We start from the raw sequence: 26,984 nt of genomic DNA on the forward strand, positions 1-26,984 counted from the left end.
AGCTGTGGCTAACCTTAGTAGCAATAATTCTCCACCCCCATTCCTTGTCTTGTGAAGATCGCATAGTCTCAGTGCAAGATTTTACAGTGTAGCAGCAAGGTACTCAAAGGGACAGAGAAATACATAATTTGTTTTGGTGACATTGCTACACTAAAACCTCTGGAAGAAAGGGGGAGAAGCGATAATGCTCCACAGCCTGAAGCAGAGACCAAAGCAGGAGATTTATCAAGGCACATGAGCCACCTAATACCTTTTTGTCACAGAAGAAGTCACTGCACTCAGTTGCAGAAATGGTAAGTAAATATCTTGCATGTATATGATGTCAGGCAAAATGATCTGATAATCCTTTTTGCATAAAAGTCTGTGCATCTTTGATTTGATCAGAAATGTTTTATTTTATGCTAAAATGGATTTAGCTACATCAAAATTACAAGAAAAGTTAAGAAATGGAGGAGTAAAAAGTTCCTGTACCTAGAACAAGACTATTAAACAAAATCTCACCTCAAACTTAAATCCAAATTATAACCTTTATGCCCTTATGTAAGATGTGATAGTTTTTCTGAAATAGTTATAGCACTTCCACTAGAATCGTATTATCAGGATATGGTATTTGCATTGCAACTTCTTACTTCTTGTTTTCTTTCCAATTATTACAACACATTTTCAGCAGGTATTATCCTTCCTTTAAAGTTATTCCTTTGCATGCCATGCAGAACTAAGTTTGTGGGGATACATTGATTTACATATCAATTTTGATTTTATTTTCATGCAGATTTAGATTTGCACTGAAATAGTATGAATTTCTGTAACAGCATGAGTGGAGACTCCTGTGGTTGGTGATGACTGCTGAATGACAATTGTAAATTGAGGATCAGTCATAAAGCTTGTTAGGAAACAAGACTAATAGATGGGAACCTCTCACTGACTGACAAGTATAACAACGCATTTATTACTAGAAACTGTATGATTTTTTTAACCTTGTGATATTATGAAATATAGTGATTAGATTACCTTTTTCATCACAAGAACAATCCTTAGGTGTTTACATATGGGAAAATAATGGAAGGGGATTTATATTTCCATAACATGGCAATCAATCCAATTTTTTGGAGAGTCCCTTAAATGTAGCAGTTCCTTATTTGATGAGAGCTGCCAGTAAACCAAACAGATGACTTTCATACAGGTTTCAACATGCAAACTTGTTTCAAACAGACATCCAGCTAGGCTAAATCAGTTCTTCAATGCAATCACAAACGTTCTTGACCAATCTACAAACGAAAATGATAGTTTTGGAAATCTGCTTATCTACTGAGCATCTTATATAGAAGTCCTTATAATCTGAATGCCTTTCTGGCATTTCTTTTGTGAAAAAAACCCACCTTTTCAGCATGTAGAGAAAGTAGTTTAATAGGCCAGCAAAGAATATAATGGAAAGAAACAGTGAAATCAATGGAAAAGAAAAAAGTAAAGAAAAAGCTAACCAAAGTTATTAATGCATACCAACATAAACCTTTACTGTATATATGGTGGAATAGTTTTGAGAGAGCATAAGTCCTGACATTTTGTTTATGAAAGCAGTGCTACTGCATGCTGTAGCTGAACAAGGACTGCTTTCTTGTATGAATGTTTGACAGAAAATTAAAACAAATTAAATATTACAATCAAAATATTTGCTCTTCATTAAAATTCTGAAGCAGAACTCAGAATTATATTAAACTAGATAGAAAAAAGTGAAAATAAAATTAAGTTTAAAAGTCTATCTTTTATTGAATTCTGCATAAAACAAATACCTTACCTGCTGAAGAGCAAATTAGATTTTTAATTTAACTTATCTAAAAGACAGTTAATAAAATTTACCTATTTTATAAATTTGACTTTTAACCTGAAACCCTTGTTTCTTTCTTTAACTTAAACTAATGCATAGGAAAGAGTTAACATCATTCATACAATAATTTGCTTATTACATAATGTAATAATTTGATCAGTGAAGGTGATAAATGACAAAACAAGTGAAGTTATCAGCTGAAAAGAGTAAACAGAACTAATACCTCTATGGCAAAATAAAGAGAACTTGTGATAATTGCATATATTAATAAATAAATTCTTATTAATTTCTACATCCCTTTTCTCTATATGAAAATTTTCCAAACTAACTCAAAACTGGGAAAACTTTTCTGTATATTATTCCAGCAAAACAGTCTGGATACAGGTTATTTTGATTGCTCCAATATATTCTCTACACAAGAATGAAAAGTTATGATGATAAAGATCAAATGAGGATCACAAGTGAAACAAGCTCTGCCTAACAAAGGTGCAATCCAATTAAAGTATTACATTGCTCTATTTAACTCAGTTTATTATGCCACCAAGCAAAATTAAAACAGACATAGTGCTTTCAAGTGAGCCTAAACTGAACCTTTAGTGTTTCCATAATTATTGTATGCTTCAGCTGAAACACACTTAGCCTAAAATTATTATCTAAAATCATGCTATGTCCCACTTCCTTAGCAAGAAATGGACTTCTAATGTACTCTAATGTACCATTCTTACAGAACTGTATTATACAGAAGAAATAACACTCTAAGAAACAGAGGAAATTATTTTAGTGCCAAAATGCAATTTAGTAATTATTGTCTAATTAGCAGTATTTTCTCCTATTCTTGACAGTGAGTTGATACAGCACTATAGAATTTATTTTGAGCAACTAAAACAGGCTATTTTACTGACACATAGAGAAAGAGAAAAATGCTGCTGAAGCCATGAATTTTAGCTTTTGTTCAATGTTGGCAAATTCTACTTTTAAATTGTGAAAAAAAATCAAACCAAAAATCAATTTTTAATTTGCAAAAATAGTGTGCAGTTCTGACATTCAAATACTTCTAGGATTTTCAACTTCAAAGTAACTCTATTACTCTTCATTTTTTTTTACTGGATACATTTAAGCCTCAATTGTTTTCACAGACAGTTAAGCATCTGAAATCTGAAAGAGGAATGACACATTTTTCAGAAACTCTGTTCTTCTATTAAGTCATGCTAAATACAGGCAAATGTTAATATACACTCTGTTTTATAACTCAAGTATAAAATTTTCTGTTGCTTTGAAAGGTCCCACTATGTTCAGGTGGGATAGTTATACTATTAATGAATTATGACTCTTCACAATTTTTGTTTTCCAGAAATAATACTGCATGGGTTTCTTGGATTAAGAAATAACTTCTTGCATGATACCAAAAATTGTATTTATTCATACCAATCACCTTAAGATTTATATTGGAGAGAATTTTCAGATCATCTAAATTATCCAATGCTTTTACATTAGTTCTTAAAAATTAAGTCCCCTAACTTTATTTATTGCCTTTGTGAATACTTATGAATTTGTATTATTACTGGTGCTTTATCTCCTTTATATATTTTTAAACTGCTGCTACCCTATGTTTCACAATTCTCTTCCCCATTACTTCCAAATCTCTACGTGCAGATCAGTAAACTCATGAGGTTACCTCAGAAGCATGAGGTAAAAGTATTCCTTAGGGCAGCAAAGGTAAGAGCAGTATAAATGCATTTTCCTAACTGAAATATAGACTGAGTAAGTTCTTAGGTAAAGTTATCCATGCTCATGTTTACATATCCACAATATTCTATACCACAGTTGTAACAGAATGCATCTTCCCATAGCACTGTCAGACATTCCCACAAGAGCTTTTAATCTGAACACAGTTTAGAAACATAACATAGATAAGTAAGAATGAAGTGTTAAAACATATTACCTCGCATTCTGAACAAATGGAAATTTTTAAAAATAAGTTACCAAAACTATACTAATACCAGGCAAACAAACTCATCAAATGCAAGGAAGTTACAGATACTGATCTATAAACTTACATTATTTAACGTTTATGTCTAAGAGTTACACTCAACAACACTGTATTTTTCTTACGTTTTCAGAAAAATGACAAAATATTTAATTTTAACATATGAAATGTAATTATTCATAAGCTGTCAAGGGAAAGGTATGCCTTCATTATTAAATTTTCGCAGTATTCTTACTCCTGTATCTTATACATATATAGTGCTCCTTTCACAAAAAGTACTATGTAGTCCTTATTCTGACAACATAATACCGCAATGCATTCTGTCACAAAAACGGGGTCAGTATGCAAGAATATCTGAGTGACTAAGAGACGAGTCTTAATGGTTTTGCATCAGTCTGAAATACTTACTGTCGCTGGAGAGGCCCGCGTTGTGTGAGTCACTGTATGACCAGAATTTTCCATTGAATTGCCAATCAGATAGGTCCCTCCTGAGCTGCTAATAAGTTGTCCTCCTGTTACGCCCATCTGAATCCCTCCAGTGCCCACCATGCTATGAGACGAGACCACTGTTGTCACCTGTGCAGAACTTCCTTGAGTATCAAAATAATTTCCCCCAGTGTTTTGACTGTACATCTGGGTTTCTGTGTAAGGATAAGTTGTCGATCGGCTTCAAGAAAAGAAAATAAAAGAAAAGGAAAACACATTATTTGCATTTCATTTAGCTGAGGGTAATGTTTATAACTTTAGAAACTGATTTACAAAAACTAAAATCAAATCAAGTAAGATTGGTAAACAATCCCTGTATCCTCAGAGAATAACAGTCAATCAAGTGAAAGATTTATATAACTAACTCGGTGTCAATGGTAAGCCAAGCATCCACTGAACATTACAGAAAAACTGTCAGTCTTACACAAAGAGGAAGAGAGAAAGGAACAACAAAAATTGAAGGCAGGCACATAGAGCTAATCTAATTAGTAATATATTGCAAAGTAATCTACAAAGCTCTGTCTGCATCAACTTTTTTTTTAAATTTTACAATATAATTTCAATTTCAAGTTGGATGCTGTATGTTTTGCATAATGTGTAGTTTAGAAAGTCACAAACAATTCATACAAATATCAGCTAACAGAGTCCAATGTCCAAGAATCCTCTGTTGTCTACTGTTTTTAAATTCACTGAAGCTTGAAAATCTGAGTCTGCTGGTATTTTGGGAAATGCAATTATTTTTACAGGGCAAATTCAAAATTAGACATGAATTCATGTAAAGATAAAAAACAGCATTTAAGAAATAAAACCAAACAGAACTATAATTTGTAAAACCATCACAAACATTAGAGAAGTTAAGGAATGCAACAGCAACATTTTAAAAATAATTACCAAGTATGAAACATTTACATGTCATTAAACACTTCACCCTAACAAACTACTCAGCTACTGAAACCTTCTATCATGTCTTTCATATTCTTATTTACTTATTTTGAATCATTATTCTTCATGTGTTATAATCTACTTATAATTTTTGAATTTGTTTCCACAAACTAAATTTGATATTTAACTCTTTATATTTCAAAATTATCAAGTAAATATAATTAATTATTTCAAGGATTGGATCTTTGTATGTTGACAAGCATGATAACAAGAAAAAATCAGTCAGCCTTACCCAACCACTAATTTTCTTATTTAAGCAAAAAAATCTGTAATATTTTTTGTAATCCACAGGCAATATCAATTTATACGGCATGTAACTAAAGTTAAAAACCCACACAACCAAACAACAAAACCCGAGACGCTTTTGTACAGAAACACAAGAGGTGGATGCAGCACTCATGTTTTGTGCAATAAACTGATGATCAAGACACCTATGCAAGAACCTGAAGTCAGGCTTTTCTTTCCCTTTATCTATATAATATTTATTTTAAAATTAATATAGAGAAAAAAGTCAAGGCACTTTACTGTTGTTTTTTAAATTATGCACACTTACGTAAGATTATTTAATTAGTAAACATCAGACCCAGAAATTATAATTTCTTGTTTATCTTCAGAAAAGCATTACTTCTAAATAATTGAGGAACATAATAGTACCTCATCAACAACCAAAGTCAGAAATTTTGCTTTGTTAACTATAGCTACAACAATTTTTCCCTTTCCCTGCCCAGACTTCCAGAATTTCCCAACTTAAGTTTCAAAATCTGAAATGTTTCATAAGCCTCATACTACCTTATTCCCTCTTACCCCTCTTTAAGCTACTCAAACACTTTCCATTTTATTTTGAGTATTTCAAAAGCCTTAAGATAGCTGCAAACAACTTTGAAGCTAATCCAAAAGAAATGCCTTGTAGTTTGCTGAAAGCAAAGCAAAATAGTTCTTTTAGGGACTAATGCTCAAACAGATATTTAATCTATTAACCTTTGTTTTGAAAGTTAAAATCAGTTATCTTTGTGTTGCAACAATCTATGCATTTATTGAGGTCCTGTGCAAGTCATGGTTAATTTATTTTCTCAAGCCAAGGCATTATAGTGGTCACCTTAGGGAAACTGTTTACCTCAGAACCACAGGAAAGATCTACTGAGTTGCTAAGGTGCAAAACCAAAAATCACTGAATGCTGCCATCTTCATCCCTAAATCACCTCCCCACATGCCACATCTAGATGTTTTGTGGAAAATTGCAGGAATGGTGGCTCCATCACGTCCCCACACTGCCTGTTCCACTTCTTGATTACCCTTTCCAGCAAAGAAATTTTTTCTTAATGTCTAACCGAAGTGTTCTTTGGTGCATCTTGAGGTCATTCATCTTGTGATGAGCACAATAACCACTAGCAGACTGGATGTTGCCTCTGTCTTTACATCTGTGAAGAGTGCTATGCAGCAAAGGACAAATGTAGGGAAATGTTGTGATGTAGGCTCAGCGGAAGCAGTTCATGGAAATGATCACCACGCGACTGACACTGTAATTTCTCTCACAAGAGGAAAGAAAAATCTTGGTATCAGTAACAAAAGTGGTGAAAGGATAAGATCATTGTTATGATCTTATATTGACAGCAAAAATAGAGAAGGCTAGAGGAAATATACTGTACAAAAGATGCAAGGAGAACAACTCTCACTTGCAGAAGTGGAACTGAATATTGGAAGCAGTGCAAATCCTAGAGAATGCTTCAAAATTTGAAGAAAATTTAGTCACAGATTTGCTGTGGAATAAAAGATGAAATATTTGTTTGCTTTTACATTGTTAAGGTATATCTGTATATCATATGTATCATCTGTAGACCTCTCTATCACACACAGTCTCTAAATAAGGACTGGTTGTAACAGAGCACCTATTTCTGCTTATAATAGCACTCTGTATCAGTGTAGCGATGTGACACATCAATGGGTCTGACTCCAAAATAATCACATTCTTCTGTTTGGTCCAACAACCAACAAGGTTTTCTAGAACACCCCATCATTGGAGATGATTTAGCAAACCTTTCACAACAGAGATCAACAGTCTACTTAAAAGTGAGTTATTAATTATTATTAATTAATATATCCAATAATAATTGCAACTTAACAAAGAGACATTTAATTTAATGAAAATTATGCAACCTGGAAATTAAAAATGCAAGTGAATAAGATGATGTTTTAGAAAGCAGTTTTGAGAAATGATGTTTTTAGAAAGCAGACTTAAATGTTTTAAGGTAATTGCATATGGTAACACAACCCTTTAAAATAAAGTTTCAGCAAATGGGAAAATAAATTCAAGTAAGGAAGTGATCTTCTATTTCTCCACAGCACTTGTAGCACAAATATGTAATACCTTCTCAAATAGCCTGACACATAGCATAGTCAGTTCCTTCCCACTGCAAAGGTTGTAAAAGCGTTCCTACCTCTTCTCTCCTTTAACAGCTGCATATAAAATCACACAAGGAGTAATCTCGAAGTTTTCTTGCTCTTTATGACAACACATTGATGATTAACTCTTGCTTGAGATAGCAGGAAGGCAACAGAACCTGATAGTTCCTACTATTCAATCACTGTGAAGTTCAGTGCTTACTAGAATGTGGTATTAGAAAGCTTACCAGTTACAAGTAAATTTAAAGTCTAAGTAGTTAGGCTGCAGTATCCTGGTTTCCAGAAATCTGTGCAAACTAGATCATGTGTACCCTGAGAGCAAGCAACAACAAGTCAGACACTGTGTGAATTCAATTCAGATTAAGCAAGCCCAGATCATCAGGTGCCTGATGTTAAGATCCCACACTAGAAATTATCAATACCAGCAAGAGTCAGAGTAGCATTGGAAGGTACAATAATCCAAGGCATTTCCTATTATGCCTCATTGCTTGCTTACAAACATATAATAATGATTTACAAAATATAATGTTAGAAATAAAAGAGATGTAGTTGTGGTATAAAGTCGTTTAAAACACTTTTTTTTTTGCACATGAAACCAGAAAATAATTTATTTCAGTAAGTCCCAGCACTACCACACAAATAAATTGCAATGTTTTGCCCTACATTACAGACTCTAATATAATGCTACTGAGCCCAACTTTTGCAGACACTTCTGTCTCTTCAAGATACAGACATTCTGAAAAAAAGAGAAAAATAAAAACAATGGCACAGAAAGAGTAAACTTGTTATTGTCCTCCATTAGTTTGCAGTGTGCACATGCACACATTGGAAACAATTTATTCCCATCTTCACCTGTGATCAGATTCTATGTAAATATCCAATCCATTGGACCACTATGTATGACTGTTCTACCTTAGGAAACCTCCAAAACAAGAAATTCTTTCATGTCAGAACAATATCCACAAACTCTTTCAAGTTTTTAGGATAATTCTGTGGTCTTTAAGCTAATAGAGAGCTTCAGAGAAACTAGAGAAAACCGAATCCATTGTCTAATACTGAGGGAAGGCCTTACCATAGCCAGGTTCTGGAGGTGATGTATCCTAAGCAAAGGGAAGAAAAGTGAAGTGCCATACACCCTGAGACTGTCACAACAGAACATTATACAGCCATTTAATTATAATAGGGAGGCATTTATTAGCCATAAAAAAGAACTGAGATCTTCAACACTCACTCCAAGACCATTTTCCACATGGAAACAAAGCAATAAGAGCACACACAATGCACAGCTACAGAAAACCCTGCAAGCCGGAGAATATAGTAAATTAAAACAAAGGTGCAATTCTATAAATTTTATTCTGAGGATCTGTAATTTAGACAGTTAAGGAAAAATTAATTACAAATTTCTAAAATTCTGGTTAAGTACAGCAGACCTATAGTCCAAGAAATACGGTATTGCCACTGTTAGGAACATGTCATAATGTCCAAGGGTACATAATAAATCTGCAAGACCTCAGGAGTTGGGCTTGTCAGGCTCTCTTTGTCCAGGCTTCTCTGTCTTAGTCTATAGAGTTTTGTTCTAGCAGTGATTACTGAACAATTAGACAAATGTTACTTAATCTGTTTCCATTTTATCTTAGCTTTCTATGGTTGTGTGGTATGAAACCTATAATTAAAATGCTGAGGCATTGCTCTGTCTAACAGACGTTAATACCAAATAGCTATTCTGTACAGAATAAGCAATCCGTAACCCTAGATCAAAACTACAGCAAAGAGAACTGTGAGCTGGCCTAACAGTATTGAAGAAGTATCCATTCTGGCAAAAAAAGACCATAGAAAACAAATTCAGATAAACTATGGAAATGGAAACCAGTGAATATACTGATACAAATAAGGTATAGACTGTGCTAGAACACAAAAATAGCTGCAAGTGGACACACTGTGCAACCCTTATCACCCATCATACATTGTTCACACATGACATCTGTATTAGTGGTAAATTGCTGTAACTCTCTCTAACTCAGACAGCAGCCATTCACGTTACTATGCATAAGGGTAGTAAAAGGAAAAGGATAATGTCAGAGAAAAAGGGATAGATACTAGTAACTAGTAGGAAGATTAATAATTTTAACTATATTGATAATAATTGCTTTATTTAACCGTTAAGGTTTCAATTAGGGTAATAGTAAATTCTTGCGTTTGCATAAATGGTGCGTTTTGCCAACATAAATGCCACAAATTGTTGTACAACAAATTGTTGAAGAATGTGGTTTGGATCCAACAGCAACAGCAAACCTTGCACAAATCCCAGCAATTAAAACCCTGTTTGCTGCATCAGAACTACCGGGTACATGGCTACATTTTATTAATCTGTTACAATGTGTAAAAAGAAAGTTCACTTCTTGTATGTGGAACCAACTGACTTCTTAACATATGTGCAGTGATAATAATCTTAATATATTCTGAACAGCCAGGTAAACCTGTAAGTGGCATTGCAACAACAATGCACTTTTGTTTCAGGATAGAGTGACATGCTTGACAAGCGAAATTGTTGTTAACTAGAGACAAATGTAGATAAGTTAATTCAAATATTCTCATATCATACAGTATATGTGACAAGTTGTGGGCTACAACCTTTGTATAATTATATTGCCTCCAATTATAATAAAACCAAATAACTATTAAGTGTAGATAAATAATGATATAAAATGCGTGGGAAGAATTGTATTATAGGAATACAACAATTACACTTGACAAAGAATGTGAAACCTGACAAACTTCTTAGTTTGATAATGCAAAGAATTAGGTAACTTTTTCTTGATATACATTGTAACTGCATCCTCTGTTGCTACTGTATATGGATTTAAATCATTGTTAGTTTGCAAGTGCTGTATTTTAAAATAAAGGATAATTCTTTCACAGAACTGTAGAATGGTTTGGGTCAGAAGGGACCTTAAGGATCTTCTAGTCCAGCTCCCCCTGCCATGGGTGGTGAAACCTTCCATTGGTCCAGGTTACTCAAAGCTCCATCCAGCCTGGTCTTGAACCCTGCCAGGGATGTGGCATCCACAACTTCTCTGGACGACCTGCTTTGCCACCCTCTGAGCCAAGAATTTCTTCATAATATCTGTCTCATCTAATGTAAATCTCTCCTCTTTTAGGTTAAAACTATTGCCCCTTTAGCTTATCATTATCTGCCTATAAAAGAAGTCCCTCTCCCACCTTTTTTGTAAGCCTTCTTTAAGTAATGGAAGCTTACAATAAAGCCTCTCAATCTGTCCTCATCTGTCCTCATAAGAGAGGTGCCCCAGTCCTCTGGTCATCTTCATGGCCCTCTTCTGCACCTGCTCTAACAGGTCCATGTCCTTCTAATTGCTGAGGACCCCAGAACTGGACACAGCACTCCAAGCAAGGTCTCATGAGAGCAGAGTGGAAGGCAATGTCTTTCATCAGGCATGCTGTGACAATTTATTCCAGAGATTCCCGTATTAATTAATGTCTTTACCTTAACTAAGTTTTGCAGACTTCTTATTCTGCTGCTAGAGCAGTACTGTTGCTTGATAGATTACAGAATAATCCTATATCTGATTTTGAGTTAGAATTGATTTTGATTTATCATAAAATATATCAAACACATAATCATAGGAAGACTACCCAAAATCTGGTGCATATAAGTATATGCTTCACTATATAGAATTTTTGAAAAGTCTGAGTAGAAACACAGACTGGGTCCATTCTCCGTCAACGAAATTACAATCTTTAGAAAGGCTAATCTTCCTGTAAGGACTGAACAGCAAATTGCTTGTCCACTACATTGCTGCTCACAACAACATAAGTAAGATGATCTTTGTGGGAGAGAAAAACAATCTAGACTTGGCTCACATGCTAAGAAGAGCTTTCTTTTATATCCTATTGACTGATTTTGCAGCAACTGACAGAGGAATTCAGACACAGAAATACAGTAAAATAATGGAAACCTGAAGACTCATACGAAGCAGTCAGTCACATCTGCTTTTTTTCCCTTGGACTGTAATAAGCAGAGTAGTACACTTTTTGTATACTGTCAAAAGTCCCAACAGCACACATAAGAATTTAAAAGTAATGAAAAGAGAAACTTGAAAATTAGCATATTTAAGAATGACCTCTTTTGGAGGCTAGTAGGTTCTATCATGGTCACAATGACATTATGCTGCTGTAGGTGTGTGCTGACTTTGGCTGGGGTACAGTTACTTTCTTCACAGTAGATAATATCAACACCATTTGTAGCACAAGTCCAGAACACAGCTGTGTACTATCTACTAGGAAGAAAATTAATCTATCCCAGACAAAATCAGTACAACAGAGAAGTCAAATACCTATTTAAAATATATTGTTCAGGATTTACAAGTGAGAAAAAACCAGAGAAGACAGTACCTTTAAAATTAATAAATCAAAATGTGCTAGTAGAAATGACCAAAGAGCACAAAGAGAGTGTTAGCATCCTAAGTCTCTGAATCCAAATAATATTACTTTTTTGAACTGCTTTTGGATTGCCAGCAATAAATAAGTATCTTCAGACAATCAATAAGCTTTCTAAATTGTACTTCTTCAAAAAGCCAATTACAAAGCAAAAATGATACACAAAAAAATTACATTGAGAAGCTCCTTTCCGAGCAACACAGTCTACTTTGAAGTTTGAGCCAACTTCAAAAGTGGTGCTGCTCCAAGCCTGTTATTAGACTAGGTGATGTCCAGAGGTCAGATCAAATTTAGATTTTTTTTTTTTTTTAGTCTTTCTTAGCTTATGTATTGAAGAAAGAAACCTGTTGATGAAAAAGCTTGTTCAGGAAAGCAGGAAATGCACAATCTTTAAAAGATGTTAAAGAAGCAGCAAATGAGACTGTTAATTTCCTTCCTCTGCTTTTTCTCATTCCTTTGGGAAAAAAAACAAAACCAAAACTGATCTCATTTTATGAAACACATGAATGAAATTACATTACTAGATAGTAACTACAGCTGCTGCACTGTTTCATCATTTGCCACTAGGATTGAAGCCAGGAAGACAGAAGGCCCTGCCTTTTGTCCTGAGGACAGAAGTTATACAGTATGTCTTTCAGACAGAACTCACCCATGAACTACAAAACACTTTTTCAAACAACACTATGCCATACAGCATGCAACTAAAACAATGACAAGAATTTTACTTACACAAAACTTCTACCTTAATAAAAACAAATAGTGTGAATTCACATTTTCATCCAAAAACTATTTTGACACTGGAAGAACTGTAATTGAATAATTCTTCATTCTTATTTTTCTTTCTAATTCAATATACAGTAGTTGTTAGAATCTTACTGAAAATATTTAACTGGAAGTATTTAACTTCACATTTTAATGAACATTAAAATTCTAACTATTTTCCAACTTACATAGCTCCATTAGTGTAGACTGTGTCACTTCCCTCCACATACTGAACTTGGGCTGGATAGACATGCTGTACCTGCTGCACGGTCTGTACTTGCTGTACCTGAAAACAAGAAAATCACAAGTTTGGGATATCATAAAGAAGTACCAATGCTCCAGTGGAACTAGTGGCTTCTAAACAATCTGGGATATCTCTGTTCCCAAAGTTACTAAAGGTATACCACAGCACTAGCAAGGAAAAGTACTGTTCTTACACAATATTTGTGCTGTAAGTTTGGTGAACAGAGCCCTAACACTGAAGATGCATGCTCATACACATCTTCAAGGCAAAACTGGAGAGCACAAAGATGTGATGAAGTGTAACTTTCCTTTGCACCAAGCTGAAGAATTACATTTATTACAGAAGGAAGTATAATTTAATTACATTTATTCTTTTTCTTATTTTGTTTAAGTAGTAAATAGTACAAGCCTTAAAATCATAACCCAAATATGATGCAGTAAGTTTAGAAATAGATGTTGTCATTAAGATGCTTTAGCTCTTGTTTAACTGGAGTTAAATTACAGTGATACAAGATTTTTTTTGCAGTATACAGTTATGTGCCAAAACCCCCAGTTTGAGTAACCCCTTTCCCAGAATATTATCAGCTATTAAAAACTCCAACACAACCTGGTTTTACTTCAATGAACTAAACAAAAAGAGGCAGTAAGGCATGGATTATCTCCACATGTATTGCTAAGGACAGTTACTTATTAACTCCTTTGATTCATATGCTATTGTAGGAATGCTTCAGGTCATGCAAATTTTCTCTCCAATCCTAATTTTTTGTCTTTGCCATAGTAAAAATGAAGAATTTCATCTTTTACACCTTCCAGCTTTCAGAAAAGCCACATTTTCGTCCAAGTGCAGTGCAGAATCTAAAATATTCTGAAGGATTTACAGAGACTTCACAGATTGACACAATTTTACCCAAGGAACTGAATCAAGAAAGTATCAATGCACTTATTTAGTAAATAGATTTAACATTAGGTGACAAGAATTTTTCTCATATTTATTGTTATAAGGCTACTTCAATCTACCATTTGATTTTAATGACTGCAAACACCATAATCCCAGATCAGTCTGGGTTTCATGCACTTGATGAACCCCCTCCAAGAGCTCTTTAAAAATATCCTAATCTAATACTTCCACCTGTGTTGTGTTTTAAAAAGTTCTGCAAATAAGCACATTTCCTACTTTCCCATAATATTGACTCTGACTTTGAAACAAAAATCTAGATTTTTACAGAAACCTTAGGTTGACAGTAAAACCCAAAGTCTGAAAAAGAGAGAAAACAGCCAAAGTTTAGAATGCAGCTATATTACCATGATGAAAAATCAGATGCATCTGTCCATTAACAGAAATAAGACAGAACATGATGGCTAAGATATCTATTAAAATCCAAACTGTTATGATTTCCCATATGAATCATTACATAAATTGAGAAATACACCTGAAATACAATTTCTCAACTTCAAAAAGTATACTTTGAAGATGTCTGCTTAATTATTAAGGCAAGGAATCTGTGTACATTTCTTCTCCTAACAATACTTAGTTATTTAACAGAAAGGTTCAGTTCTCAAAGTAATCACAAAAAACTCTAATCAAAATTATGCACATTACTAAGACCTTAGAAAATTGTCTGAATTAAAAAACAGAAATAGCTGTATTGTGCAAACATCTTCCAAAATTAAATTATTTCTATTTCCATCACTTTTGACTTAATAACTTAAATTAATTCAAATCATCATTTCATGGAATGGGTTTGATTGAAATCCACTGTAAGAAAGACCTGTAACCTTGTTATTAATCTGTATCTCTCAAAATTCAGATCTGCCAAACTCTGACAAAACAACCCACTCATGCAATAATTGGCCAAAATACATATGTGCTTTACTGTGAAACATTTATGCAACTTGCTGTCGTGCTATTTTTAAAGTTTAACTCTAGGCTTATTTATTCCTTTTGGGTGAGTAAATTCTATTACCTTCAATCAATGGGAGAAGGGGAGTCATTGTTGATCAGTCTATTAGAGAACACCAAACTGATCTACTTGACCTATGCTGTGAGAAAACATCTTGAAAACGGGCTTTGTTCTTAAAACCAGTAGCTTGTCACCTGGCATGTAATGGATATGCCCCATTTTCTCTCTCAGTAGCACAGCTGGGGAAACACTGTGGAAATGATGCTGTTGACAGTATCAATTCCATGTTCTCACCCAACTACTCCCAAAATGCACTTTGTTCCCTATTCACACACACTGAATATGGCTTAGTTCCTATTAAAAATAACCCACACTATTTTGCTATTAATAAAGGAGACATGGTTTTCTCCCTGTAACCTGCATATACTGGTAAAATGGAACTCTACATTGTGTACAAACACAGCATTAAAACAGAGGTCATGTTCCCCTTCTATATAAGGCATTATTATATCCTCACATTATTCTTGAATACAAGCTGCCACCCATTTCAAAAGCATCAGATTCAGCACAGTGCAAGACCTTTCTGTCAGAACTGAGACGATACTGCAGGGACAAAGTGTGTACACAGTGCATCAATGTTTGCTGTCTATTGGACAGAAAATGGAAAAATTCCAAATGTGTTTCTCTTCTAATATGGAGTAAGAACAACAAATATTTAATTTACCATGAAACAAAATACCAAAATCTCTTAAAACTATAATTTGCATTACTTAATTTCAATTTTCCAGCAGCTTTTATGTAAGTTCTTTAACAGCGTAACATGTAGTACTACTAGAAATATCATGACTTTTTATGCATAGAAAGTAATTTATTTTTTAAACCAACATTTAATAATGGATATGCTACAGTGCTATTAAAACATTTTACCTACTTCTGAAAATCAAAATGTTTTTCCTTTAACACTGAAGTTCAATACAAATAGGGTCACTGAATTTTTTTTTTTGCAATACAGTAATTTTAAAAGTTTACAAAAACACTTACTTTGCTTCAACTTCTCTGAAACTCAGTACTGCTACAATTAAATTAATTATCCTGCCAAAGGAAGCTGTAGTCACTACATGGTATTGCAGTGTACTAAGAACTTTAGGGTGGGGAAGGTTAGAGGCAAATATTTTTCCTGTCAAGCTATGACAAATAAAATAAGTAAGGAGCCTTTAGGATGGCCTTGTATACGAAATCTCTGCCATGATGAAAGTCTTTGTTGTATGATATTTCCAATAATAATTTTATTTCTTATTTTGTTTCATTTTCAATTTTTAATGAGAATTAAATCTGAATTTTTTTTTAATAATCAAAAGAAAGAAATTAGATGTGTATATTTACTCTATATGAGCACAAAATTATTTGAGCGAAGTTGGTTACGAAGAAACAAAACACTATGAAAGATTGTGGAAAATATGAAAAAGGTAGGTTTTTTCTTCATATCTGTTTTATTTATCAGTATCTTTTTGCTTTTTATTAAGCTGTTAAAGAAGTGCTATCAGCTAAGTCGTGTAGTTTTTGGGGCAGTGCAGAAATTGTTGGTTATTCTCAGTGTTTTCCAGAGGCCTAAAACTAAATGGCCTTCTTGTATTAAAAAATACTCCAATAATTAATTGAAATGGGCTCAAAACAGAAAACAATAAAATATTTATGAATATCTGCAAGTTCAAAAATTATGTTCTAAGGTGGACTAGTGAACTAGCCATGGTAATTTTCATTATTTTCTGGCTGGAAAACAGAAAATTAACAAACTTGTACAGCAATTTTTGACTTAAATAAGGTCAGATAGTAGAGTTTTCATTCCTCTTGCTTCAGTGACTCTATCCTGAAATAAGAAACTTGAATAGGATTAGAAGCAAGCAGCTGAAATGTTGCAGACAACAGTTGAACGAAAACTTATTTCAATATACATGTGTAGTTATATTTATTAGCTGAAGAAGGAAAAAAAAGGCAAAAATAAATTGTATTTTTAATTATACTACCTCAGAGGAACAAACGAGGGGCTGAGTTATATTTTATCTATGAAAATTTGTCAACAAAATAAAGCATATAAAAGCATACTGAAATGATGAAATTACACTGAAGCATGAATCAAAATGTAAGAATGAACTTTGATTTCCAATAAAAAATGCTTCTGTTCAATGTACCACTAAGCAAAGAGTAGAACAACAGAGCAATACATACATCTAAGGGTTTTTAAATTCCGTATAAAAAGAACATATAATTATCCACTGTGTCTTTGCAAACAGCTTGAATGTGCAACATTTTCTGTCCTTGGAGATAAAAATAATTTTTTTCCTTCATTAGTATGGATTAGTTTTGGCAAGTAACATATAAATAGCACATGCTGTAATATTCTAAGCACATTCACATTTATATAATGGCTAATGTCAGTTCATGATTATGTGTTTCATATGCTAAACATGATTTTGCATTAGCAGCAATTTTGATTAGTAGAAGTCTGCATCTCCAGTTAATGAATGATAGAATGCTTGTGAATGCGATGGCCACCGAATTCAGTGAGTGTAAAGAAATGCTTTGCCAAACTTCAGATGCATGGATATATTTTTATGAAATAGCTTAATTTTAGTTTTGTTTTTCTAATTCTTCCACATCACATGGCACAAACTCAAAAGTGAGTTTAATTTTGAATCCTTAGAAGCTTATTGCACTGAGCTGAACACTGCCTGTTGAAAAAGCAATCATATATTAATGAAAAATCCCAGTATTCAAGGAAACAGAAGACTAAGAAAATTTCTTAGGCTATTTAAACAGAATTTAATTACACTCCCACATTTTTGGTCTTACTGTTGTTGCTTATTGCTTCTTATTCCCCTCTATCCCATCTCAACAGTGACTTTTGCTATGTTGCATGAAACCAGTTGCCACTAGAGGCACTTCTGCAAGAGGAAAAGCCCAGGTTTTCATAAATGGTACCTTTATTGTTGCTATTTTCAAAGCATTACAGCAGACTTTTATGAGCTGCATATTAATACCAGTTATATGGAAATTAGGGATTTGTTTAGCTATAAATATTATAAGTTACTCATTTGTTGATTGTTTTTTCAAAAGACAGGATACCTGAGTACTAACACAGCTGAAGAGAAAAGGCTCTCAATCTGCCCTTCTACTTATTCAGCTTGCTCCTCTTCAGGGCACAAATATTTCATTTTGAAAAAAGGGTAATTTTTTTGCGCATATCAGAAACATGATGTCATGAAATCAACCCCAAATTAATACACTCAGGCAATGTCATTTAAATATGGTGTACATACAGGAATAGAAACTTCAGAAACAGAAACCTCCCTAGAAAAATTAAACACTATACATTTAATATTAATTAAAACAAATTCATCTGAAATTGCATTATTCACTAGGAAGTACTAATGAATTACTACAAATCATGATATGGAAGTTTCAGCTTACACCAAATTGTTCTATATACATGGAAATTCATGTTACAGTATCTTTGAATTTAACAAAATCCCAGAAGTGTCCCATTGTTTTTAGTAATGCATATTCACAAGAAAATATAATCAAAATTTGAATAATCACACATAATTTGGATATAGCTGAAATCATTAAGCATGTCCACTATAAATCATAGACAAAAAGAAACCATATTTTATATACTCTTGCCTAAAACCTTCTCTCCAGATTTCAACTTTGGAAACTTTGAATGTGCAGAAATAATAAGTCCTCCCTCTGCCATCAACAGAGTGTCTACTAAAATAGCTATTATAATGGCTCTTTCTCCTAATTTTCTTTAGGTAAATTGACTTATTCCTACTAAAGGAATATAAAGGCAATATTAATTTTATTCCAACGAAATTTATACACAGGTCATTCCTCAGGACAGATCATACCTGCAATTTCCTCAACACAGTGATTGTTTTTATATTTGCTATTCCTTTTTTTTTCAATTCTGCAACTGAAATTACCTATCCCACCTACATTCTTCATCACATTTCCTGCTGGCATACCATAGTCACATCTTCACTCTTCCCTTCCTCCTCCTCACTACTCCCATAATCTAATCATCTCTCTCTACACATATCTCCCATACATATGTGTTTCAATCACTGAAATACTGTCTCCATTGGACTTTCAAACATTCTTGTTGGATCTTCAATCCCCATTCCTTTAGATTTCTTTTCTCAAACATTATGCTGATTATATAGTCAGTATTAAGAGTCAGTCAGAAAATATAATTTACTATGTCCCCAGGGAAAAACAATCCAATATAATGATGGTGTATTCAATACAAGGTGATACTCAGAAGTAGCAGTACTAAAGGAGATGTAGGTAAAGGTGATCAGGAACAGTTTTACACACTCAGATTGGGCAACAAAAATACCCTGTTTGCTGTTCCTACAATCAAGGAAAAAACCCAATCTCATCCTTGGCTTCTATGTTTTGACACACATGTAACATTATTAGTGGACAACTAGCATTACTTTAGAAAATATATAGACAAAGTTGGTGACAAAGATTAATGCATCATTTACGTAAGAAAATATGTTAAGGAAAACTCCCAGTCTGACCATTCATGAGACTCTCAGGCAGTCACACTCCCAATGCAAAGATATCAAATGCAGGCCTGAGGTCCCTTCAGTAGGCAGCTCCAGTCAACAAACACAAGCAGCCAATTCTATCCTAGAAGTTTTCAAAAAGGTAGAAACTTTGCACAAACAAAGTTAACAAATACCAAAGTCCTGCTCATTCTCCATTTTTCTATAAGAGTAGAACACAAATGCATAGAACCTGACCTTAGAGTTCAATCAATACAAATACTAGAACTGCTATAAAGTATCCTATATGGCACTAACTTTTTTTTACCAGTTTTTTACTGGTAAAAACTTTATTTTACCAGTGTACTAGTTTTCAGTCCTTCACACTGACCAGTACTTCACAAATTCAGTATGTAATATTAGACCATTGAATGTACATCTGATATGCTGAAAACAAGCAACAATGTAGCACTACCAAACTGCCATCTTGTATCTGGAAAAGTGAAATACAGAAATAGCAAGGAACAAGTCATGTAAACAACATGTATTAACATCTGTCATCATGAAAGAAGATATAAATCAAACAATTATCCAGATTGGATTTCACAAGGGAAAATAGTCTTTCACTCAGAAATCTTACAAAAGAATTATAGACAAATCTCCTACAAAGTTTAGCTAAGTTCAATCATCATACTATACAAATGGAACGACAAGGCACTACAAACTGAGTCCACACAACAGGAAAAATATAAGTGAAATGTATGAGACTGTGAAACACATATATAAAAATGCAGTGGCATTTAAGAACTTAACAAATGCTGAAGAGTTTAATTTAGAGAGAGGTGCTCCGCCAGCACAGAAATGAACAGCACTGTTTAACAAAATATGTCTAGGTTTCATATTATTGATTTGGAAAATGGGAAATCAGATTTTGATGAAAAACATCAAATGTCATCCAGAATACCCACCACATGGACAGCTAATTTCTGTGTTTTCTGGAAAAGTCCTAGACAGTCATCATGGCTTTCACAGTGAATCCCCATTTTCTACCTCCATACTTTTCCTTTTTAGCTCTCCATTTTCTTCTTCCTCCATTTCTTCTAAAGCTCATGGGTGCTGCATAGGAGTAATCACTTCATGTAACAGAACAGTGCACTGTTCTGGCTGCTACACAAATCTTCTTCCTTCCCCAGCAAATTTACATTATGAGTTATTGACTGTCATATCACAAAAACTTTCATAACATTGTGCATATATCTGCACACATTCAAGCCTAGAGGTGCAAAGAACAGTGCTTTTCATATTTACATTTGTATTGTACTTGGACATCCAAACAGATGAAGAAATTATATAGTCAATAATTTCAGAAACATATGCATTATTTAAAGGAAAAAATGTAAATATTCAGTAACATAAAGCAAATTTCTGTGAGCAACTGCATGAATTATATAATAAATAACAGCTAGAATCATGGATGAGTACTACCAGATCTTGTCAGATGCTCTAGTAAAGGAACATATCCTGAAAATAGCTTGCTTTTCTCTGGTTATTTTAATTCCAGCAAATTAAAATTGATAAAAGCAGAGCAAGAGTTCCTTTAGCAGTCTTGCACAAAACCAAGCTATTCATTATATTGTAAAAAATTATGATTAGGAAATTTTTTTAATCTTCTCAAAATTAACAGCCACATACCTGTTGCTGAACTGGTACCTGCTGTACTACCTGTGTGGGAACTGCTGCCTGGCCAGCCACAGATGTCTGTAAAGTCACAGTTGAACCTGTATCTGCCCCAGTCTCTGATGTCTGCATTGTGATCTCTGAATAAAATTAAAATATAAAATCCAAAAGTTAGTGCATAAATGTTTTTATTTGCCACTTACATTAGCACACTAATTTGTCCCTTATTTCTATTAATATTTTAAAATTAGCTAGTACCAATCTTGTTATGAGCCCAAAGATTTTTCCCCCTACTAGCACACGAGTTTGTAGAAATAGAGTTTTAGGTTATTTTTATCTTACTTATATTTGAAATATCTTTTGCTGACATATGAAGAAACGCATCACTTATCAGAGCTTTGTCCCTTTAGGAGTAACTCAGAAAAATCAAGAGCAGATCCTGTCTTGGCTTGTAAATAACTGGTCAGCATTCAAAACCATTTTTTCTCTGTCTTACTGAACTACACCAAAATCTCTATACATTCAAATTCAAAGTTAAATTTGAAGCAGACCACTGAATGAAAGCCTCTACTCTGGAAAGTAACCTCTGAAAAGCATTTAATCAGTCACAGTGAAAAAACCTCTCAAATAACCTTCTTCAGTAGAATGCATTAAAGCAATTATTAAGAAATTTTTTTACTCTAAAACCATTTAGAAATACACAAATGGTAGACAAGTGCCTATGATCATGACCCTGATATTTAAAGGGAGCAACAAAATTTGGGCAGAATAAAGAAATGGGTCAAGAATCAAGGAAAATGCCTGACATAGAAAACTTATCAGAAAAACAACCAAGAATGGCATGCCTTCATACAAAACAGATTGTGAGCTGCACACTCCTCAAATTTGCACAGCCAAAATGACAATACAATTGAATAGTGACAAACCAAAATGAATTCAAAATTGTGAATCATCCTTTTTTTCCCTTTCTCCTTAAATTTCTTTAAAGCAGTGGATGATTAACCAGTGAAAATAACAAACAGTTGAGTAGTTTCTTCTTCACCTGGCATCTTCAAAACAGAAGACTGTATGTGTCTGTGAAGAATCACAGTGAACAAACACAAATTACTAGTCTATAATCCAAATGTTCTGTGAAAACCTTTACTGCCTTCAGTCTCTATTAATCTATATTAGCTACAAAATACTTTGGCAATCTGAGAACCACTGTCACTAAAAATTAGTAGCTTTATCAGCATAATGAAAGAGATTTATATGAAAAAAATTATAGCTACTTAGAATGACCTATGCAAGTCATTTTTTTTCAGTTTAACTCATGAGACCCAGATGGCAGACAGTGATGAAATCCCTTCAATCCCTACCACCACCGCCACCAAATAACAAGCTCCCCCAAAAAATCAACAATTTTTTTTGAGATAAAACCATAATAAAAATACAGAGGGATATACCACTAGATAACAGGAGGAATTAATTATTGTATGAAAAAAAATTCAGTGTTCTCCTTGCAGAGCCAGCTGTCAACAGCAAACTTTCAAGGCTGGGTTCCACAGCAGTTAGGGCTGGTTGGGCTTCGGCAGTAGTCCCTCTCTCCAACTGTCTCTAGTTCACTTTGCATTTAAATGTAGCCACTGCAAGGCAGGAAACAGGTATATAAATTTGGTATGAAGTCAGGTGATAGGGCAAGGACCTTGCCAATTGGGACCATTCTTGGTTTAAACTTCAGGAAACCATGCCTATGGAACACCTGATTGATTTAAATTCCTCTTCTGAAATATTCAGAAAGACTGATAAATTCTTGATCAAAATAATTTCAGTTTAATCAACAGACTCTCAGAGTCTCACGTTAACTAAACCCTCTACTTTTAAGCAGTGGATGTACTTCAGCACCCAGCACACTTGACAAAAATCAGCATACAAAAGAATAAATAAGTAGAACTTCAGATTACATTTATATATTAAAATCTTAACAATTAAAATGGATGTCCACACAACAAATATGGAGGAGTTGGAAGCCTCCATGCTGCTAGAAAGTTACAACCTAGTTGTGATTACTCAAATTTGGTGAGATGAATCCCTTGGCTGGAGTGCAGGTTGTTCAGAAGGAATAGGTGAGGAAGGAGAGATGGGTATATTTTGTTTGTCTGGCAAGGCTTGGGTAGCAAGCAAAGGGGACTACATGGGTGGCTTCTCTGAGAAGCTGCCAGAAGGTTCCCTTGTGTCTGATGAAGACAATACCAGCTGGATCCAAGATGGAAATATTGCTGACCAAACCTGAGTCCTGAGTCCATCAGTGACTGTGGTAGTGCCTCTGAGATAACATATTGAAGAAGGGGGGAAAAAGTTATTGGGCAGAAGCAAACTGCAGTCACAGAAGAAAGGAGAGTAAGTGAGAGAACCTGCAGACATGTCAGTGGAACAGCAGGCTTCAGAAGATGCCTGTGCTGAGATAGGAGCAGGTTGCTGGCAGGACCTGTGATCCCAGGGGAAAGTCATACTGGAGCAGCCTGGTCCTGAAGGGCTGTACCCCATGTGAGGGACCCATGTTGGAGCAGTTTGTGAAGAACTGTAGCTCACAGGAAGACTCACAGAGAAATGCATGGAGGACTACACAGAAGCTGAGGAAGAATATGAGTTCATCCCCTGAGAAGGAAACAGTACAGAAACAATGTGTGAGGAATTGGTGATAATCCCTGTTCTGAATTCTCCTGTGCTGCTGGAAGGGAGAAGGTAGAGAATTAGGAATAAAGTTAAGTCTGGGAGGAAGTGGAGAGTGAGGAGAAAGTTTTTGAAGATTTAGGTTTATTTCTTACTGTTCTATACTGATCTGATTGGCAATAAATTCAAATAATTTTCCTCAAGTCAAATCTGTTTTCCCTGTTGTGGTAATTGGTGAGTGATCCTTCCATGTTGTCATTTTCCACAATGAACTTTTAGTTATGTTTTCTCTCACCTGTCCAGCAGAGGACTGGAGGAGTTACAGAGTGGTTTTGGTGAGCACCTGGCATTCAGCCAGGACTGCTTCCATTGTTCTGGTTTAAGTCTCTATCCTAAAGGTAAAATTTTATTATAGTTCAGTACACTGTATAGATTTTTCCCTCTAGGTGCCGTACAATATGGTTTGACAGTCAACCTTAAGTATCTATCTATTTAATGGAAGTTTTTCTAGCATCACATCAATGATGCAGTCAGTGTAATTCCCTTACATTGCATCAATATTGAGAACACACTGCTGGTTTTGGCTAGGGTAAAATTAACCTCTTCACAGTGGCTGGCATTGGGCTGGGTTGAATAGAGTGTTGATAATACAGAGATGTTTTTGTTACTGCTGAGCCAAGGCCTTTTCTGCTTTTGGTACAGCCACACTGGGGAGGGGAATGGGGGTGCTCAGGACATCAGGACAAGATGCAGCAAGGACAGGTGACCCAAACTGACCAAAGGGATAATCCAGACCACGTGGCATCATGTTCATCAGGCTCAGTGTATAAGGTGATAGGAAGAAGGCAAAGGGGGTTGGGGGGAGTGGCATTTGGAGCAATGGTGTTTTTCTGCCCAAGCCACTGTTATGTGTGATGGGGCCCTGCTCTCCTGAAGCTGCCTGAACACCTGCCTGCCCATGGGAAGCACTGAATTAATCCCATGTTTTACTTTCCTTGTGTGTGTTGCTTCTGCTTTCCCTTTTAAACTGTTTTTATCTCAAGGCCTGAGCTCTTCGGCTTTTACCCTTATGATTCTCTCCCCAACCCCACTGGTGGGAGAGTGAGTGAGTGGCTGAAGGGGCTTGGTTGTTGCCTAGGATTAAAGCCACAACAATAATCTAAACACAGACTCTCCCATTTTTTCACTGACACTCCATGTAAGTAAAGGAAGTGAATATTACAGCAGAAAAGACTTGCCTAATTGCACCGTCAGGTGTATGACAAACAACAGATGAATGTTTGACAAGGGCCTTTTTATTCTGCCTAATTAAGCAGTTGGACACACCCATCTATTAATGGTATTGCTTTGTACAGCCAGTGCTTATTGCTTTGTACAGCCAGCGCTTATTGCATGATGTGAATGTAAGCTAAAACAGGCCGCATTCTGAAAGAAGACTAATTAACCCCTCCAAGTGGGAAAAGATACTGTCGGGACCCAGCTGCTGAATGCAACAAGGTTAGTGTTTCCTCAGTATAATGGGCAGAACTTAGGCAAAGCTGAAAATTATTCCTTTCCTATATATTCTGTGCAGTTTCATGTTGTCTGTTAAATTCCCTAAAGATTTTTTAATATACCCAAATTCTCAGTTGGAATCCTTCTGGTTTTGAGACTTGAAATACGAAGACAGAATGATTTAAGAGTATAACTTGTTCTAACAGTTATCAAAAGGGATTGTTAAAATGTGTCAGATTATGATTTATTTTGTTCTTGGACTACTTCACACTGAACTAATTTACCTTTTTAAGTGACCAGAGTTTGCAAAGTTTTGTTCAGCTACATATGCTTTATTGTTTTGATCAAATAATACAGCAGGCTTTAATTCAATGCAGAAAATGAAAGCCTGTAATTTACTTTCAAGTGCAGCAGGAAATTTCTTTTTTCTCCTCTAGAAGCCTAAACAAAACATCACAGAAGATAAACTGAACTAGATCTCATAATCACATGCAGTAATGGCAGGCTTTTAATAGTCAGAATAAAAGGCTAATCTTAAAATCTTATCTATTTATAATGATGAATAGCCAATATACTAATTAAGAATTTGCAGCAACATAATGTGTTTCACAATAAAGGAAAACTCAAAACATTGTTTCAACAATTAATACGGAATACTTGGTTCCTGAACAAGAGTATAAATGGAAACAGTTTTCAGTAATACACTAGTTTCACATAAGCATTCCTTGTCAATTTTTGTATAAACAAAAATTTCATTAATAATTGACTTCATAATTGTGTTGTGTTACTCCAGAGCAGAAGACAGATTACTCAAGCCATTCACAGAGGAAGAACAGAATATTACAATAGTTTCTAGATACTGATGTATTTTCATGTTAGAATCCCACTGTCTTACTAAACACAATTTGATTGTTTGTCTTCTCCCAAGGTTCTTGTGAATACCAAAGTACACAGCTGGACCATGCCTGGTATTAGTACTAGTTGCTAAATATTGCAGTTAGTAATAGAAATTTCCTTACTCTTTTTTAAACTTTTCACAGATTTATGGAGGAGTAACAGTTAACTGAATGGCACAGAATGAAGTTTAGAAACTGCCTCTCTGGACTTATATATACACTTCTGAGTAGTAAAACCCTGCAAAAGAGTAACAAACAGAAGGGTGAGATACAGAGATGCACTCTGGAAAAGACCTGTGCAAGTAGAAACTCTTAGTAACTCCTTCAAAGAAAGTTCAGAATATAAAAAAGTGTTGTCTTGATGATCAGTTTAGCGAGTCCCTAGGAATGGTACTAGTCAACAACAGTCATAATGAAATCCCGTATTGTCAGGAACTCACAGCACATAGGCGCTTAGATTGAATGACTATTTCATGACACTCTCACTTTGAAATACTTACTAATTTTACCTTCAAAACCATCAGAATTGTATCTTCTCCTGCTGGAAAATTTAATCAGTAGCCTTACCCATTAATACACACCAGCAGCCTTACCCATTAATACACACTAGCACCAAGATTACATTCACTTACAGACTAAAGCTTCTCAAAAATTCTGTTGTGAGAAAACTAGTAAACCATCAAAGAATTCCATTTGTGCTATTCTAAAGCA

The 26,984-nt window shown here is 34.6% G+C and overlaps 1 protein-coding gene across 5 annotated transcripts in view; it reads right to left on the minus strand.

Annotated features, from left to right (window-relative positions):
* RFX3 (regulatory factor X3) overlaps window positions 1-26,984 on the minus strand; it is a 124,765-nt gene that overhangs the window by 35,517 nt on the left and 62,264 nt on the right. For 4 of the 5 annotated variants that reach the window (XM_064404984.1, XM_064404983.1, XM_064404986.1 and 1 more), the window contains 3 exons: window positions 21,247-21,371; window positions 13,046-13,143; window positions 4,221-4,479 (listed from right to left, as the gene is read on the minus strand). In XM_064404984.1, coding sequence (XP_064261054.1) covers window positions 4,221-4,479; window positions 13,046-13,143; window positions 21,247-21,363 — 474 coding nt within the window. In that variant the 5' untranslated portion in view covers window positions 21,364-21,371. Of the gene's footprint in view, window positions 1-4,220; window positions 4,480-13,045; window positions 13,144-20,522; window positions 20,648-21,246; window positions 21,372-26,984 lie in introns of those variants that run through there. The other variant, XM_064404985.1, reaches the window with a different exon arrangement.

Source organism: Passer domesticus, chromosome Z, assembly GCF_036417665.1.
Source record: "Passer domesticus isolate bPasDom1 chromosome Z, bPasDom1.hap1, whole genome shotgun sequence".
Lineage (NCBI taxonomy): Eukaryota > Metazoa > Chordata > Aves > Passeriformes > Passeridae > Passer > Passer domesticus.